The sequence below is a fragment of the Coregonus lavaretus genome (assembly GCF_964263955.1).
Source record: "Coregonus lavaretus genome assembly, chromosome: 34".
Classification (NCBI taxonomy): Eukaryota; Metazoa; Chordata; class Actinopteri; order Salmoniformes; family Salmonidae; genus Coregonus; species Coregonus lavaretus.
The window spans coordinates 28703889-28723915 of NC_140021.1; the positions used below are offsets into that span (position 1 = coordinate 28703889).

The 20027-nt window shown below is 44.1% G+C and overlaps 1 protein-coding gene across 1 annotated transcript in view; it reads left to right on the forward strand.

Moving 5' to 3' along the window:
- Positions 1 to 20027, forward strand: part of LOC311109185 (limb region 1 protein homolog) — a 68768-nt gene that overhangs the window by 45163 nt on the left and 3578 nt on the right. The window contains exons 10-16 of the mRNA XM_084152024.1: positions 2214 to 2303; positions 3564 to 3640; positions 4226 to 4303; positions 8199 to 8272; positions 8640 to 8730; positions 9329 to 9395; positions 13800 to 13961. Coding sequence (XP_084008150.1) covers positions 2214 to 2303; positions 3564 to 3640; positions 4226 to 4303; positions 8199 to 8272; positions 8640 to 8730; positions 9329 to 9395; positions 13800 to 13961 — 639 coding nt within the window. The remainder of the gene's footprint in view (positions 1 to 2213; positions 2304 to 3563; positions 3641 to 4225; positions 4304 to 8198; positions 8273 to 8639; positions 8731 to 9328; positions 9396 to 13799; positions 13962 to 20027) is intronic.

Sequence of the window (20027 nt, forward strand, 5' to 3'; positions counted from 1 at the left end):
TCACAGTACAGTTGAAAAATATATGGCAAATAGAAATCCAATATGGATGGTGTTAAGAGATAGATGGGAGGTGTTGAATAGAGCTGAAGGATGGGACTAATAACAATAACTAATGTAAAGCATACTGTCTCCATAATAAGTACAGTTGAAGTCGGAAGTTTACATACACTTAGGTTGGAGTCATTAAAACTTGTTTTTTCAACCACTCCACAAATTTCATGTTAACAAACTATAGTTTTGGCAAGTCGGTTAGGACATCTACTTTGTGCATGACACAAGTCATTTTTCCAACAATTGTTTACAGACAGATTATTTCACCACAATTCCAGTGGGTCAGAAGTTTACATACACTAAGTTGACTGTGCCTTTAAACAGCTTGGAAAATTCCAGAAAATGATGTCATGGCTTTAGAAGCTTCAGATAGGCTAATTGACATAATTTGAGTCAATTGGAGGTGTACCTGTGGATGTATTTCAAGGCCTACCTTCAAACTCAGTGCCTCTTTGCTTGACATCATGGGAAAATCAAAAGAAATCAGCCAAGACCTCAGAAGAAAATGTGTAGACCTCCACAAGTCTGGTTCATCCTTGGGAGCAATTTCTAAACACCTGAAGGTACTACGTTCATCTGTACAAACAATAGTACGCAAGTATAAACACCATGGGACCACGCAGCCGTCATACCGCTCAGGAAGTAGACGCATTCTGCTCCTAGAGATGAACGTACTTTGGTGCGAAAAGTGCAAATCAATCCCAGAACAACAGCAAAGGACCTTGTGAAGATGCTGGAGGAAACGGGTACAAAAGTATCTATATCCACAGTAAAATGAGTCCTATATCGACATAACCTGAAAGGCCGCTCAGCAAGGAAGAAGCTACTGCTCCAAAACCGCCATAAAAAAGCCAGACTACGGTTTGCAACTGCACATGGGGACAAAGATCGTACTTTTTGGAGAAATGTCCTCTGGCCTGATTAAACAAAAATAGAATTGTTTGGCCATAATGACCATCGTTATGTTTGGAGGAAAAAGGGGGTTGCTTGCAAGCCGAAGAACACCATCCCAACTGTCAAGCACGGGGGTGGCAGCATCATGCTGTGGGGGTGCTTTGCTGCAGGAGGGACTGGTGCACTTCACAAAATAGATGGCATCATGAGGAAGGACAATTATGTGGATATATTGAAGCAACATCTCAAGACGTCAGGAAGTTAAAGCTTGGTCGCAAATGGGTCGTCCAAATGGACAATGACCCCAAGCATACTTCCAAAGTTGTGGCAAAATGGCTTAAGGACAACAAAGTCAAGGTATTGGAGTGGCCATCACAAAGCCCTGACCTCAATCCTATAGAACATTTGTGGGCAGAACTGAAAAAGTGTGTGCGAGCAAGGAGGCCTACAAACCTGACTCAGTTACACCAGCTCTGTCAGGAGGAATGGGCCAAAATTCACCCAATTTATTGTGGGAAGCTTGTGGAAGGCTACCTGAAACGTTTGACCCAAGTTAAACAATTTAAAGGCAATGCTACCAAATACTAATTGAGTGGATGTAAACTTCTGACCCACTGGGAATGTGATTAAATAAATAAAAGCTGAAATAAATAATTATCTTTGGCTAAGGTGTATGTAAACTTCCAACTTCAACTGTATATAGGTTATAGTTTGAGAGTTTTTGTGAAAGAGCACAGTTAGAAAGATATGGCATATAGAAGCAAACTGGATGGACATCATGAAAATGATCGGAGAGGTTGAGGGTAGAGGTTCAGGAGTAAAAACAAACAAAATAGAATTATTGTAAAATTGACTTTTTCCATAAAATGTATATAGTATGTATAAGCTGGAAGTAGAGACCTAAGCGTTGTTGTTCACTAGTTTACTCCAATTAGGGGAGGGGGGGAGGGGTTGGAAAGTAATAAAGGGAAATATATATATTTTTAAGGATATGTATATGTATTTAAATGTGTGTGTGTGTGTGTATATGTGTGTGTGTATTTGCGAGAAAAAAAACATGGGGGATTGGAAGTGATGCAGCCAATTACATTGATGGAAGTTACAATCTATCTGCGATATTAAAGCTGATCTACCCCCTGAAAACAAAACAAAAAAACATACATTTTCAGTTATTTGGCTGATATTTGGCAGTCGAATCACAATGACTAAGTGGTGCTTGAGTGAGTGAAGTGCAACGATATTTGATGTGGTTTTTCTCTTGTCCGCAGGGTTGACATCATCTCACTCTCATTCCCAAGGAAGTGCTCATAGACTCAACAAAGAATTGGACATCGTCCGAGATCAGAGGAATAAACTGGGTGAGTTGTTGGTGCTGCATTATGCTCTACTCGAATTATAATATGTATGGACAGATGCTGTCATTCGGGACTTTGAATTTCCCATTGAAACATATGCAAAGAAGTAGGCTATTCAGATATTGCTTAGAGCCGGCGACCCTTTCTTTTCCCTCTCGGTCTTATTTCTTAATTTGGACACGTCCCAAAGCATTTCTGCCCGATAATTATTTAGGATATTATAAATGAGGTACAGTTGGTGCGCGCCGAGGCTTTTAGGGGTTGGGAGGGGGAGGCCACAAAGGCACTTAGGATATTGAACAAGATGCAAACGTTATATTGTGCCCAGCCTTTTAGTGATATCATTAATTTAGCAGAATGGTGCATATAGATTGCGCCTTGGCAAACTTCACAGGCCGCCCAGCCTGGCACAAGGGGACGGAGAGAGATGGAAGGGAGTCAGACAAGCTAGTAGCAAGGACACTGGACCACAGTGTTATAAAGGGATTTCAGAAAGGGCGTTACGTCACATGTCCTTTACTGACCTTGGCCCATGCTTTTGTATACTCTTCAGTCAGTCTTCAGAAGCCATCAATGCTGACATATTACTATGATAAGGCAGATTCTCAATGTGTAGAACGATTCAACGACAGAGACCTAATCTCTGCAACCATCTGTTTATGTCAGAACAAGAAGGCAGATCGGTAGCGGCACTATCTGTTATCTTTTAACAGGTAGACCTATAAATTAAGTTATTCATTTTAATCTCAGCTTTCTGTTTCATCTGTACTCAATTATTGTTTCTATATAACGAAGATAGACTAATTAAAGAGGAAGACTGTGATTTATGGTCAGTTGCAAAAGCCATATTACCTTCAGCCCCCCTGGGCCCTGATGAGAGAGCAGATAATGTTGGTGCACACACTCACGATATGTTTTACCAAACCAAGTTGTACTAACTCTATAAATAAACCCTGAGGCCATGAGGTTTCATTACTCACCTTTGATATCTTTGATATATTAATGAACCCATTTAGGAAAACGGTCTTTAATATCGTAAGTGGTTCACTTTTGATTGATTTGAGGTATTGGTTGTATTTGCATAAACGTTAGACCCCAAACTCAACGAATGTGGTGGTTTCCCAACTCTCTCCCCCCTCTCTCTCTTTTTGTCTGTCTTTTTTTCTTTCTCATCCTCTCTTTCTCATCCTCTCTTTCTCACTCTGCCCCCCACCCTTTGTCTTTCTCTCTCTCTCTCCTGCCTTTCCTTCTTCCCTCCCCTAGAGAGGAGGAAGAAAGCCTCTGCATGGGAGAAGAACCTGCTCTACCCCATTGTGATGTTAATACTGCTCACAGGGACGGTGAGTATTCAGATTGATACTACTGCAGCCAGTCACTCCCACTAAAGCCCCCCACCCACCACCCCCTGTTTTCCAATGGCATATGAAGCATAAAGCCTTGGTGGCGGCTGGGGAGTGTTCCCAGGTCAACTCAGTAGGCAGTCTCAAATGGCACCCTATTCCCTATGTAGTGCACTCCTTTTGACCCGGTCAAAAGTAGTGCACTATATAAGGAATAGGGTGCCACCTGACCACCGTCTGCTGCACAGAGCGTCAAGCCCCTGGGTGTGGTGTCTTTTGTCCGGCCGTGTTTAAGAAAAGCCTCCGCTAAATAGTCACACCGCTGCAGCAGCTGGGCTTTCGATTGAATCCCCCCATGTAGAGTAATCTGCCTCTTTAGCATGCTCCTGTTGTACACCAGCAGTGCTTTTGCTGAGCCCAAATGCCTGAGATTCTTCAAGCTAAGTGCGGAACTGCTTACAGAATACACACATTGCAGAGTACAGACAAACAACAAACGGGTGATTAGTTCTGTCTTTGACTTAATCGTGTTAGCTAAACCCCTCTGTTTCTCAACGTCTCTCCTCCCTCTCCCCTCCTCTGTAGACCATCTCAGTCCTACTGGTGGCGCTGAATATCCTCTACCTGCTGGTGGATGAGACTGCCATGCCAAAGGGATCAGAGGTAGGCCCGGCTATAGTGACGAGAGACACTTACTTCCTGTTCCCCTTCTAAACTGATGCAAATCGGAGGCTGTTTTTATACAAGCACTAACGCACACACACACAGGTAAACCCGGAGCGAGGCCGCCACTGAACTAGACCGCCGCGAAGATGCTCGGCAGTCGTCAGGGACATAAATCAAATTCCGGATATGCTCAGGTGCATGTTGGGAAGAAAGGAATGGAAGCTCTGGGCCATCATAGCAGAGCTGGCCTGGTCCCCTTTTGTCGTGCTACTGCTCATTGAAATTCATTTCACAGCGGCATGCAGATGAAATGTGTGATGTCCACGGCAGGTGAAATAAGCTCCATTACCCTCAGTGTGTGTGTGTGTGTGTGTTTTCTCTCAGTCAGTGGTTCTGTGGGACTGTGTGGACCAGACAGGCCAGGTGAACTTCTGTTATGAGTCTGACTGGAGTGGCTAATACTCTTGCATGCAATGTACTTGCTTAATCTCTTTATCTAATTTCATCTGCTACAACCAAAGAGTATGTGTGTGCGCTAGTCGCTTGTGTGTTTGTGTGTGTTTTCCTTTCGTCTGACAAAGGCAACAAAATGTATCTTATTTCTGCCTCATTTCTCAGCTCGTCTTGCGGGCAACCGTCCGCCCTCCTCCTCGACATTCCAATTATTTTATTGAGGAGATATTTTCTTTGGCATGACGCATCGCAGAAAATCCCCCAAATTATGCTTGTCATGCAACTTGAGTCCTGCCTCCCTCCTCCCTCTGACAGCCACAGCTCAGCTAAATGGTTTACGCGTTTGATGAGCTGGACAGATGCCTCGCCTCTGATCTCACATCGCTACGGCTACTGGGGGGTGGGGGGCCGGGGGCGGTCGGGTGTCCTAAGAGTCAATCATTATGGATATCATACCCATCTAACTAACTTAACGGGGATGGCTGGTGCATCGCAATGCCCTTTTAGCTACTATGCACTCTCTGAGAGAGAGGGCTGAGAGAGAGGGGGACAGGAGGGGAAGAGGGAGCGAGGGAGGACTGGGCCAGGTAAATGAGAGGAGGGAGAAAGGGAGAGAGAAGGGAAAGCGAGGGAGAGGGCCAATGGGCTCCAGACTGTGGGAAAGTCAAATGAGGCCCAGTCCAGATAGAGCAGTAGGGCCGGGAACAGAGCAGAACAGAGCAGAACAGAGCAGAACAGAGCAGAGCAGCACAATGGAGTGGAACTGCAGATGTTTGTTTATCCCTTTCTCCCTCCTACACAACACTGCATGGCACTCAGTATACTGAGTACTACAGGGCTGCTGCTGCTCCAGCCTCCAGCCTCCTCCACCTCTCTCAGACTCAGACAGCCAGACAGGAGGGGCGGGGCGAGGAGAGGAGAGGAGGCGCACCAGTCAGAGGACAGGGATTTTAGCAGCTTGATGAACGGGCGTTAAGAGGACCTGTAACAGTGTTATTGCCAGCTCATCCCCTGTAGAATTAGAGCCATCACAGCACTCGACACTGTATTTCAGAATACCCCAACACCCAACCATCCTCCCTCCACCCCGAAGTGGGGTGAAGTTGCCCCTCGACACTGATCTTGGGTCAGTTTAGCATTTCCCCCACTAATGGTTAAGGTTAGGATTGGGGGAGGGGAAGCTGATCCTAGATCCGTACCTAGGGGGTCCTCTGAACCTTTGACTGATGACATTCAGTTCCTTCTCAGTCTGTAGCTTTGCAAAACAAATAAATGATAGAGAGGAGGAGAGTGAAAAAACAAGTCCACAATGAGTATTTTTTTTCTTTGTGTTATTATCCGTCACTAAAACTATATGAGGTACATCAAAGCGTGACGGAGGAGGAAGGGGACACACCTGAAGGGCTGGGCACGACGCTCTGCACTCTGCTCACGACCTCACCTGCACACAGGTGGTGCTCGCTTCTAATCCCAGAAGCAACAAACACACCACGGTGGAACTGAATGAGCCAGGCTGCGAAGAACACCAACCCTAGCAGCCCGCCACTGGAATGAAAAGGAGACTAGATTGAAAGGAGGCTTAATGAGAAAGCTGCCACACATACACCTGCCACTTTAACATGTTAATATCTTCACAAAATGGCAGAAGCGCAACACTGAAGAGTTTACCTTTCCCATAACATTGTCACATACATTACACAAGCAATACACACTCCCTCTCCCCCACACAACCCCTCCCACTCCGCTATTAACAAATGACATCAGATGCTGTGTGCTAATTCCCAGAGGGCTCTAACGAGACCGTTGCAGAAAAAGGTGTGAAACTACCTGTCAGTCTTTCCTTTATTTTTTCTCTTTCGTTGTGCTCTTTTGTGTGTGTGTGTGTGTGTGTGTGTGTGTGTGTGTGTGTGTGTGTGTGTGTGTGTGTGTGTGTGTGTGTGTGTGTGTGTGTGTGTGTGTGTGTGTGTGTGTGTGTGTGTGTGTGTGTGTGTGTGTGTGTGTGTGTGTGTGTGTGTGTGTGTGTGCGTGTGTGTTGGAGAGAGTTTGTGCAAAGTCAAGTGTGTGTAAGTATGAATGCAGCCGGAGCTAGCTTCTAGATATTGACGCTGGCGACGTTTTTAACTTGATAGAAATGCAACCCTCTGAACAATGTGTCCCTGTGCTGCTGTGCCATAGCGTGGATCTCTCCAACAGAGAGTATACGTCCCAAATGGCACCCTGTCCCTTTATAATGCACTACTTTTGAACAGGGCCCATAGGGCTCGGCTCAAAAGTAGTGGACTAAATACGGAATAGGGTGCCCCTTGGGATTGAAGTGAAAAGTAGTTCAGGGAAACAGCGAGGGTGCCAAGTCTTACAAAAGCAAATGTTTATTACGTAAACAAAACACAGATGCCGAGACTATTGGCATAATATATAGATATGTCTCTTTTCCCGCACAAACTTCAATTGGGCAGAAAAGATCTGCCGTGTTTGCCGAAGCATTTTTGTTTTTGTTTTTATGTTTATGGCATGCATTCACGCTCTACACACTTTTTACCATAAGCACTTCTGTGCCTTGTTGCTTGTTTGAACACCTGTTTACATGTAGTGTGATGGACCGTGATTTGAAAAGGGAATCTTTTCTCGCTTTCATCTCTTTCCATCCATTACTGAGCCGGTTGGATTCTGTCTGTGTTGAAGGGGAAACAAAGACTTGTGCCGAGTTTTAGGTAGCCTTGTGGTTAAGAGTGTTGAGCCAGTAACTGAAAGGTTGCTGGTTCAAATCCCCAAGCCGATTAGGTGGAAATTCTGTCTGTGCCCTTGAGCAAGGCACTTAGCCCTAATTGCTCCTGTAAGTCGCTCTGGATAAGAGCATCTGCTAAATGACTAAAATGTAATGTAAATGTTTTAACTTTTCCTTCTGTAATCACATACTTACAGATTACAGAACCTCACTAAGTACTTCACTTTAACGTTGTCATATAAAATCATTGTATTCAGGATTTATTTGCACTGTAAAAATAACTCATTATTTTAGTGTTCTTCCGACAAATGTAGCTCAATTGGTAGAGCATGGCGCTTGTAACGCCAGGGTAGTGGGTTCAATCCCCGGGACCACCCATACGTAAAAATGTATGCACACATGACTGTAAGTCGCTTTGGATAAAAGCGTCTGCTAAATGGCATATTATTTTATTATTATAAATGAGAAATCGTCTTTTTGAATGTTGATTTGATTTGTGGTCTAGCCTTTTGGTCTCTGCCTCTGGAACACATATACCACTGCAGCATGGGGTTGAATCTAGCCCACTGCTATTTCAGCACAGTCTCTCCTCCTATCTTTCCTCTGCTTTCTTCTCCTGGTCTCTATCCACAATAAATCAAGAAGAGTGTGACTGCCCCCTTCCTTAACAAGACAACAACCACAACAAAAAACCCTCTTCCTCTGTCATTCCAGGATCGGGGGCTTGGGAACACCTCGCTGTCCACGTTCGGACTGGTCCAGGCTGTCATCGAGATCATCCTCATGTTGTATCCTTTCAATGACCCCTCTGCTCCTACCTGAAGTGTCACAGAGTAGGAGTACCGATCTAGGATCAAGTCTTCTCTGTCCATGTATTATTTTTCATTGGGATAAAAAATGCAACACTGATCCTAGATCAGCAGTCCTACTCTGAGACACTTGATACATATGGCCCATGCTCCGTGGCGATCCGAGTGACATTCCCAGGGCCAGTGGTGTTTACTTAAGACCTAGCTTAGCCGGACACCTTCCGGGACATTCTGTCGTGTTTCGTCACCTTTATCCTTGGTGAAAAGGTGCCAACTGGCCACTTAAAATGTCACTAAATGTCCAAATAAAGGCTTTTTGGATTTCTTGTCCTTGATTCAGCAACAGCTATTTGATGGTGTCCTCAGTTGTCGGCTTCTACAGCTTGCGAGTGTTTGAAGGCCTCACTCCCAGGAAAGACAACACGACCATGACAACGGTAAATGCACCCACACACACAACGGTGATGATATATTGAGACCTTGTGTTCCATCCTCTTCAGCCCTCTCTCTAGCGTCTTCCTCACAGTCCTCCGTCTGAATGGTTCAGTTGATCTCGCGCCCAATATTTGTTTGTAAGTTGCGTAAACACGGACGCAGTGCAAGCGCTTATTTTCTTGTACATCAGTGAGAGAGAGGGGTGGGGGGATGGTTGTGTGTGGGGAGGGGGGGTGTGGTTGTGTGCTTTGTTTGACCCACGGGGACAGCCATTCACTTAGTAATGAGCGGGGGCAACGGTGAGGCTTGTTAACGAGCCATGACGACTCAGTGAAAGGACTTGAAAGCCACAAAAGAGCAGAACCTGGTAATGAGCATCTTCAGAACTACGAATTGCACAATATGTGTGGAATCCATTTACGCTGAAGAGGTGTGTGTGTGCGCATCTGTGTGTGTGTGTACACACAGTGTCTTGTTAAGGTAATCACGCCCTCAGTTCTCACACTCAATATTTTCATCATGGCCTATCTATTTTTTAATGGGTTTCATTAATTTAAGTTCTATACCAGCTGACTAACCCTGTGTGACTTCCTCATGTAGATCATTGGTTGCTGTGTGTCCATCCTGGTGCTGAGTTCAGCCCTGCCAGTCATGTCCAGAACGCTTGGTGAGTCTCTCCTCCCTTTTATCCATCTTTTATATTGTTCTGTCCCAAATGGCACTCTATTCCCTATGGGCCCTGGTCAAAAGTAGTGCACTACATAGGGAATATGGTGCCATTTTGGACGTGGCCTTTGTGAAATTCATCATGTCAAAATCAATCTATTCAACCCATGGATTGAACACGTAGTTGATGGAACCAATAGGTGAGCACTGATGTTCATATTTTCCATGGAGGACTTTGGAGGTGGACTTTTCAGGATTGTTTTTGTGAGAAACGAATTGGAGGGCAGAGATGGAGGGAGGTGAGGTGAACCCCCCCCCCCCCCCCAGACCGTTAAGGTTAACAAGTTAAATTCCTTCATAGTTTGCCATAGCGATTTGAGAAGAGAATGGAGCAAGAGTGAGAGAAAATGACATGATAGCAGCGGCATCACAATGGCACTAACAAACACGCAGGGAGCAGACACAGCTGTTCAAATAGCACCATCGCCTGTGTGTGTGTGTGTGTGTGTGTGTGTTGGCTTACAGTGAGTCATAGGGAGCTTTACAAAGTACCAACAGGTTCTGCTCTGTGACGCTGAATAGATGAAAAGAAATACATGCATGCACCCCCCCATCCCAGCCAAAGCCCTCTGGAGAAAGATGTGGGGAGAGGGAGTGTGTATGCTTGTATAGTGTGTGTGTGTGTGTGTGTGTGTGTGTGTTTCAATGTTATGGGAGAGGTAAACTCTTTAGTGTTACCGTTCTGCCATTTTGTGAAGATATGAACATGTCAAAGGTGTGTGTGTGTGTGTGTGTAAACCAGAGAGCATGATTAATGTAGCAAAATAAGTCAGATTACTTGGGTTTCAACAGATTTGAAAAATCATTTCAAATACTTTGTGCCTGTTTCTGCTTGCCTGGCTTAATAAACCAATAGAACATTCCCAAAACTGCAAACCCTGCCCATCTGTCACTCAAGGAAACGCTCAAAGTATTTGAAAGGATTGTTCAAGTATTTGAACCCACGTCTGAGAAACACAAAAATGCTAACTGCTGCTTGTACAGTAGTCCTGTCGACCATGTTTTATTTAAGCTTCTCTTGAAGGAGGGCCATGGGACCTGCCATGCTACTGAAATTGGAGTGCTCAGTGCTCATTTCTCAGTGTCAGCAACGGCAGGGTTAGTAAGGGTGCAGACAAGGGTAAAAGTCCAATGAACACACTTTAATTCGGGGGGGAACGGGCGGCTAAAAGAAGCTTTACAGGTGGACCAGTTATCTAAGTGTGTGTGTGTGTGTTTGAAAGCATCAGAGTGATATAGGCTGAATCCCAAATGGCACCGTATTCCCTACATAGTGCACTACTTTAAACCAGAGGGAATAGGGGGACATTTGGGATGCAGACATACACTAGAAACCCCAATTTTTCTCCCCCTGTATGTTTGTGTAAATTTTGTCTGCAGTGTCCACAAAAGCACAGTAAGATACTGCAGCAGAGAGGACTCAGGTCACTGCTGTCAGCCTAACAGCCTGGCTGCTGTTCCTGGGATAATACACTATGGCTGGGCTCTGCTCAAAAGTAGTGTGCTATATAGGGTTTAGGGTGCCATTTGGGACGCAGCCTATCAATCAGAGTACAACCATCTCAGAAAAGTACCATTTATTACATAGATGCTATTCTAGATAGTCGGCATTTATCGTTCCTTATCTGAAGTCGAATGAATACGTAGGCCACCATTCTCGCAAATTAGTGGATGAATGATCAAAATGAATCAGCAAATGTAATCACCCACGGCGGCTTCCATCTTACTTGGAATGGGTTGTGAGACATGATGGATACCACTTGGCCCACATACACACAGTAATACATAATGCTACATTCTGCAAATGGTGATGAGAAAAACTGGCTGAAGTGGATCGAGTGATCAGAGGAAGACGGGTTCTTCTAAGAGAGGTTACGTCATCTCTAGACACACACCATATAGGGAGCATCCCAAATGGCACCCTATACCCTACAAAGTGCACTTATTTTGACCAGAGCCCTATGGGCCCTTGGGACGTAAGCATAGTCTCCCCTTCTGCTAAAGGCGCCATTCCAAATGCCCCAAAAAACTTCACTTCCCAACAGCTTATCTCCAAATACCAAACCAAGATCAAAATCTTTTGCATTAGAAATTAATTTAGCTTGACCGGTGTGGCAAGGTGTATTGACTGCGATCTCTCCAACCTCTCGGCTTGTCTCTTTACAAGCAAATTGTTTAAAGGCCCTTGACGCTCGCCAACTGCTTACAGAGGCTGTAAATACATCTTTCCAGACACCAAATCGATTGCCTAATCTAATTGTCGTGCAGCAGTTTCGCGGGCATTACCGAAGGAAAAAAATCCAAGAATATTAGCTCACACTGTGAGCTATGCCAGTTTTTGAATAGCGAAATTTGATCAAGACTGATGGAGCGAATGGTTGGTTCATGTATTGATATTGGGGTAGGCTTTTCGTGTTTTCATTTGAAAGGTTGGCTGCATGCACTGTGATTTAGTTCACACGGGTAAAGAACATTGAACGCACATGATTGAATGAGTTTCACTGCTTCGGACTATAAGAGTGAAGAATATTTACAACTGAAGCATTTTTATCCACCTCAGGGTAGGTTATCCTCCCGTTCGTGTCACTTTTGAGTACATTTTTGTTGACAGCAGTAAAACCCTCTACTAGTGAGATGAGTTTGAGGGAGCGTCCCAAATGGCACCCTATTCCCTTACGTAGTGCACTTCTTCTGACCAGGGCTCTAGTCAAAAGTAGTCACTACATAGGGAATAAGATGCCATTTGGGACAATGACGAAGATGTTATTGTACTGGCCGGGGCTGGTGGAACATTCTGGAAGGTTCTAGAAGAAGCAGCAGCCCATGATAAATAAATAGGAAAACAATAGGGTGTTGATGCGTCTGCAGGCAGCGTGTGATCTGCCATGACAGATGGTTTGAAATTGGAAAACCCGCTCAGGTCTGGCGGAGTCCCACCGTGGCTGTAAAAGGCTGTGGCCCCGCTAGAAAAACGAGGGATTAGCAACACTCTTCCATCTCTGTCAATGCTGCAAAGATGGATGGATGGAGGAGTGGAGTCAACCTCACAATGCATTGAAACTGTCTGCAGCATGTCTCTACATTAGTTTCTCCTCAGTAACCTAACTGCAGCGATGTGCGTAGCTACATAGAGGACAGGAGGAAGTGGCTACAGGGCCATATTGTCTCAGGGATGATCATTTTCCCTGACATGTTACTGTGCCAGTAATAATATCATCATGACGTCTGTACAAGAAGCTTTTGTGAAGTTCTTCTGATGTTAAGTTCTGATGAAGTTAAGACATTGTTCTGTTTTGTTTACGATGTGTATGATTCATACTAAGCATACACTGAGACAAGACGTGGAGTGAATGGCTCTGACTAGCCTGAATGGAGGATTCCCTCTCGCAGGGGGGTCGGGCCCGCCCGCCATGAGTTGCACAAGCGGTCTCGGCTACATTGGGAACCTACAAGATTCTGCTTGTTTACTGTACTTCAGAACAGTTGACTCAGGTGTATGTGCAGGTGACTGTGGTCCCATTGATACCAATGTTGCCTGGGGTGTGGCTCATTTCTTCTGCATTCTTTTTGTTCCACTCGGTTTTTGCACGCTAACAAATTGTCTATACAGCCCCACTAACAAAACAGTTTCATATGAAAGGAATATTAGTAATCCGCCAAATGTCAGACAATGAAAATGACTTTTTCGCAGGAAGAGTGGCATTGGCCGCTAAATCATTTATATAAAGGGTTCGGCTATTTTGGTTTTATTTTCGTCCATCCTGGATCCGCCATTTCCTGAGTATCATAGTATGCAGTGTACATCAAATGGTTTTTTGGGTATAAGCACTTCTTTCAATTTGGCCTTTCTTGCCTGTTGAAAGAGTCGGGCTATTGAAGAGACACTTTTCAAAGTGCCTCAACTGCCGACAGAACAGACGTTCTTAAATAGTTAATTCGCTGAAGAAGTAGTGGAATACGAAGGGTTTGTGATTATTGGAAAAACAAGAGAGAATGGTTGAGAGAATGCCAAGAGTGTGCAAAGCTGTCATCAGAATCTCAAATATAAAATATATTTTGGTTTAACACTTTTTTGGTTACTACATGATTCCATATGTGTTATTTCATAGTTTTAATGTCTTCACTATTATTCTACAATGTAGAAAATAGTAAAAATAAAGAAAAACCCTTGAATGAGTAGGTGTCCAAACTTTTGACTGGTACTGTAAATAATAATAAACTATGGTCCAGTATTAAAAAATTATCATGATATAGTTATAATTAATTGTTTTGTGTTATAATCCACTCAAATAGCGAAATATGAAATCTGCTGGTCTTTTATTTAACATCTTCACACTCTTCACAGGTATCACCAGGTTTGATCTTCTCGGAGACTTCGGGAGATTCAATTGGCTGGGAAACTTCTATATCGTCCTATCGTACAACTTGCTGTTTGCCGTAGTAACTACTCTCTGCCTAGTCCGGAAGTTCACCTCAGCGGTCCGAGAGGAACTCTTGAAAGCGTTAGGTAACATTTTTATATTCATATACTCATGTTCATATCAAACACCGCTGAAATTACATTATTACTGGTTCATTGAGTTACCGACATTCTTAAAGAATGCATTGCTAAATACAATAATAAAGCCTGGTCATAGATTACTACAGACAATGAGGACAATCGAAGAATACTGTTTTCAACAATTGATGAAAGAGCATTTGAAATCCTCCACCTGTACAGTCTTTTAGATTTGAGTGCTGCTTTTGATACCTTTGACTAAAAGATATTGGTAAAACTGGTAGTCTGGAGAAATGGGTTGATCTTTCTGATACTGTGCTTAACTGGTTCCACTCCTATCTGACTGGGAGACAGCTCTTTGTAAGCCTGGGAGAGCATGTATCAGGGATATAATTTGTGAGCATGGTGTCAGTTTTCATAGCTATGCAGATGACACGCAGCTATACATACACTACATTACCAAAAGTATGTGGACACCTGCTTGTCGAACATCTCATTCCAAAATGATGGCCGTTAATATGGAGTTGGTCCCCCCTTTGCTGCTATAACTGCCTCCTCTATTCTGGGAAGGCTTTCCACTAGATGTTGGAACATTCCTGCGGGGACTTCCTTCCATTCAGCCACACAAGCATTAGTGAGGTTGGGCACTGATGTTGGGCGTTTAGGCCTGGCTCGCAGTCGGCATTCCAATTCATCCCAAAGGTGTTCGATGGGGTTGAGGTCAGGTGTCTGTGCAGGCCAGACAAGTTCTTCCACACTGATCTCGACAAAACATTTCTGTATGGACCTCGCTTTGTGCACTGGGGCATTGTCATGCTGAAACAGGAAAGGATCTTCCCTAAACTGCTGCCACAAATTTGGAAGCACAGAATCATCTAGAATGTCATTGTATGCTGTAGCGTTAAGATTTCCCTTCACTGGAACTAAGGGGCCTAGCCCGAACCATGAAAAACAGCACCAGACCACTATTCCTCTCCACCAAACTTTACAGTTGGTACTAGGCATTGAGGCAGGTTGTGTTCTCCTGGCATCCACCAATCCCAGATCCGTCCGTCGAACTGCCATATGGTGAAGCGTGATTCATCACTCCAGAGAACGCGTTTCCACTGCTCCAGGGTCCAATGGCGGCGAGCTTTACACCACTCCAGCCGACGCTTGGCACTGCACATTGTGATCTTAGGCTTGTGTGCAGCTGCTCAACCATGGAAACCCATTTCATGAAGCTCCCGACGAACAGTTATTGTGCTGATGTTGCTTCCAGAGGCAGTTTGGAACTTGGTAGTGAGTGTTGCAACCGAGGACAGAAGATTTTTACGCACTTCAGCACTCGGTGGTCCTGTTCTGCTTGTGTGGTCTATCACTTCCCGGCTGAGCCGTTGTTGCTCCTAGACATTTCCACGTCACAATAACAACACTTACAGTTGACCGGAGCAGCTATAACAGGGCAGACATTTTACAAACTGACTTGTTGGAAAGGTGGCATTCTATGACAGTGCTACGTTGAAAGTCACTGAGCTCTTCAGTAAGGCCATTCTACTGCCAGTGTTTGTCTATGGAGATTGCATGGCGGTGTGCTCGATTTTTATAGACCTGGGTGTGGCTGAAATGGCCGAATCCACTAATTTGAAGGTGTGTCCACATACAGTGCCTTTGGAAAGTATTCAAACCCCTTGACTTTTTCCCCATTTTGTTACGTTGGTCTTATTCTAAAATTGATTAAATTGTTTTTTTCCCCTCATCAATCTACACACAATACCCCATAATGACAAAGCAAAAACAGGTTTGTAGAAATGTTTGCTAATTTATTAAAAATATAAAACAGATTAGTATCTGTATTCAGACCCTTTACTCAGTACTTTGTTGAAGCACCTTTGGCAGTGATTACAGCATCGAGTCTTCTTGGGTATGACTCTACAAGCTTGGCACACCTGTATTTGGGGAGTTTCTCCCATTCTTCTCTGCAGATCCTCTCAAGCTCTGTCAGGTTGGATGGGGTGCGTTGCTGCACAGCTATTTTCAGGCCTCTCCAGAGATGTTTGATCGGGTTCAAGGCCGGGCTCTGGCTGGGCCACTCAAGGACATTGAGACTTGTCCCGAAGCCATTCCTGAGTTGTCTTGGCTGTGTGCTTAAGGTCGTTGTCCTGTTGGAAGGTGAACCTTCGCCCCAGTCTGAGGTCCTGAGCGCTCTGGAGCAGGTTTTCATGAAGGATCTCTCTGCTCCGTTCATCTTTGCCTCGATCCTGACTAGTCTCCCAGTCCCTGCCGCTGAAAGACATCCCAACAGCATGATGCTGCCACCACCATGCTTCACTGTAGGGATGGTGCCAGGTTTCCTCCAGACGTGACGCTTGGCATTCAGGCCAAAGAGTTCAATCTTGGTTTCATCAGACCAGAGAATCTTCTTTCTCATGGTCTGAGAGTCTTTAGGTGCAAACTCCAAGCGGGCTGTCATGTGCCTTGTTACTGAGCAGTGGCTTCTCTCTGGCCACTCTACCATAAAGGCCTGATTGGTGGAGTGTTGCAGAGATAATTGTCCTTCTGGAAGGGTCTCACATCTCCACAGAGGAACTCTGGAGCTCTGTCAGCGTGATCATCGGGTTCTTGGTCACCTCTCTGACCAAGGCCCTTCTCCCCCGATTGCTCAGTTTGGCTGGGCGGCCAGCTCTAGGAAGAGGCTTGGTGGTTCCAAACCTCTTCCATTTAAGAATGATGGAGGCCACTGTGTTCTTGGATCATCAATGCTGCAGACATTTTTTGGTACCCTTCCCCAGATCTGTGCCTCGACACAATCCTGTTTCGGAGCTTTACGGACAATTCCTTCGACCTCATGGCTTGGTTTTTGCTCTGGCATGCACTGTCAACTGTGGGACCTTTTATATAGACAGGTGTGTGCCTTTCCAAATCATGTCCAATTAATTGAATTGAACAGGTGGACTCCAATCAAGTTGTAGAAACATCTCAAGGATAATCAATGGAAACAGGATGCCCCTGAGATTAATTTCCAGTGTCATAGCAAAGGGTCTGAATACTTATGTAAATAAGGTGTTTATATAGATATATATTTTAATATATGCATTTGCAAAAAGTTATTTGTCATTATGGGGTATTGTGTGTAGATTGCTCAGGAAATGTTTTTATTTAATCCATTTTAGAATAGGGCTGTAATGTAACAAAATGTCAAGGGGTCTGAATACTTTCCGAGGGCACTGTACTTTTGTATATATAGTGTATATGTAGCGCCGGATTACCCTAACCGATTGGTTCGTTTTTTGGAGAGCCTTAATACATGGATGTCCAGCAACGTAATAACATTTAATAAGGGTAAAACTGAGGATCTGTTGATTGGCCTAAAGGGATTGTGCGAGATTTTGTCATTTAAGCAATTTGTCTACTCACACAGAGTCAGATGAACTCATGGATACCATTTTTATGTCTCTGCATGCAGGTTGAAGGTAGTTTCGTGAGCCATTGCTAACTAGCATTAGCACATTGACTGGAAGTCTACAGGTAGCATGCTAGCTGTACCTGTAGACTTTGGCTGCGGTCCAAAAGTAAAGTAGACAGCCCTCGGTGCTGAACCCTCAGCCCTTGAATTATGTTTTACATCATACTTAAAATGTCCCTTGCCCAAGCGAGGGAGCGTGATTGAGTAGTAGGCCAGTACAGAGTGACCCCAACAGTTTGTGCTTCAGTAAGGTTGGCTTCTTGGCGTCTATAGCTATGGTTATTAATTTTACTGCACAGATGGAAAGGAAATCACAGAATATTTAATTGGTGGTAGTAGCAGCAGCAGAGAAGTTTTGGGATTTCAGAGATTTTAGTGCAGAAGTACTACAGGGGGTTTTGAGAGAAGGGGTTCCAGCCTCCCAGACCGATGGCCTGGTGTAGGATCTGTTGGGGCCAAAGTAGTGGGAAGGTGTGTTGGGGATAGTGGTGTGTGTATATAGGGTTAGGTGGCGGTACAATTTCTTTTTTTCCCCTTTGCCCTTTTTTTGTTGTGAACAAATGTGCTATGCACATTCCAAACTGTGAAAGGCAGCAATACGCAAAATAGCGTCTAGTCTGCCGGAAAGCCAGTCAAAGAAGAAGAAGAGGGAGAGTGATGATCAGAGAGGCATCGGCCTTGGTGGAAATCTTGAAGTTGAGCCTAAAAACAACCAACCTCAAGCTATTGATGTACCTAGCAAGCTAACGTAGCTAGCTAGCACTCGTGTCTGGTAGCTAGCTACAGTTACCCATAGCTGACTAGCTAGTTTTATAGTTTGGTCACTTATTTCAATAAATTTCAGAATTCCCCAAAATAGGTTTATGAAGCTAGTTACCTACATTTTATAGGCTCCTCACTATGGGTCTGAGCCACTTTGAGCGTCATATTCCCATTTTCTACCGCTAAAATCAATGTCATCTATATATTTTTTTTAGCTAGCAAGCTAGCGCCATAATTTTGTTTCACATGCTGAAAAATGCAGCGTCTTGATTAAATTTCACACTTCACAGCCACCGGAGTTTGACACGTGACTACAGTTTGCATTGAATTGTGGGTCATATCAACCCCGCAAGTGATCGAAATTGTTCACTTGCGCCCTCGAGCTAAATCGAGGGTCGAGGGGGCTACTTTTTTTAATTGGACCCACACTTAAGATGGCAATCAAACTGCATCCGGTTTCGAGTGAAAGTGGCTAGTACGAAGCCTGGGGGGGTAAAAATACCGCGATTGGACCGCATCCTTTCAGTCATTGCGCTAACACTAGTTAGCAATTGCGCTAATGCTAGTTAGCAACTTCCTTCAAACTGCACGCAGGCATAAACATTTTATCCATGAGTTCCTCTGATTCTGATTAAGTAGAAAAGGGGCTTAATTACCAAAATCTCACACTATCCCTTTAACCCTATCAGTCCCGAGACCCCAGCAAAAATCGGCTTTTCATTTATCCGACTTTCATTTATCTGCATGTCCAGCCCTTATATGTAGCCTCACAATGAAGTGTTTGACATTTTTTTTTGCCATCTTTTCAGTACAACTAGGGCTACAAGTAGAACACAAAACAATTGGACATAAACCGTTGCATTCATGAGTTTTATTGACAAATGTTTTAAAAATATGGTCCGCCAAAGCAAAAACCTGATAAAAATGCTGTAAGTATAGACATGTTTTGCTCACTGGAAATGTAATATCCAACTAGTCAGTGACAACTGTTTGGAGTTTGTGACAGCAACTATGTGAGCTTATTACAGTATTACAGTATTATATACACTATGTCCTGGGATTTCCTATGATCTTTAAATTTTCCTGCCACCGCACTGTGAACCGTAGCAGATTTAAGCTTGTGATTGGTTTAGTAAGGGTCCGGAACCAAGGAGATTGGATGCGCGTTTGGAAAGAAACTCCCCTCCCGATTAGAGTGGAGCAGGCAGCCACGGAAGACTGGACAGGCATGTTTACAAAGTTCATGAACTGAACTTGTAGCGCTGTTCTGTACACATAATTGTCAACAAATTCATTTTCTTTCACTCCTGTCCCAATCGCAGACATTATTCACCTCGTTTGGTCATTGGCAATGTAGCACTAGGTTCATTAGGCTGTAACAATGAAAAGGCAGCATTCAGAAGGAATTTTGGTAGAGTGACCTGATTTTTCTAACTCTATTATGAACCTTATTTTGCCCAAACAGATTGTGAACCCAAATGTGTAACTGATTCTAGTGGTGGGGACAATATATTGAAAGATAATGTGGGTTGGGTTTAGGGACAGATTTAGGCTATGTCATCTTGTCTTCAGGAAATATGCATACTTTCTTTATGAAACACTATTTTCCTCCACCATGCTAGAGTTGCTAACGCCTAGGAATGCTACTTCCTGATGTTGCGCCCCGCGTTCAGCCTATGGTAAACAACAGACTGCTGCAACCTGATTGGCTGAACGTGATACACAACAATCCGGGATTAGCATTTAGCCACTCTAGCATAATTCTTTTTTTTTTTAAATCATACAATGTGATTTTCTGGATTTTTGTTTTAGATTCCGTCTCTCACAGTTGAAGTGTACCTATGATAGAAATTACAGACCACTACATG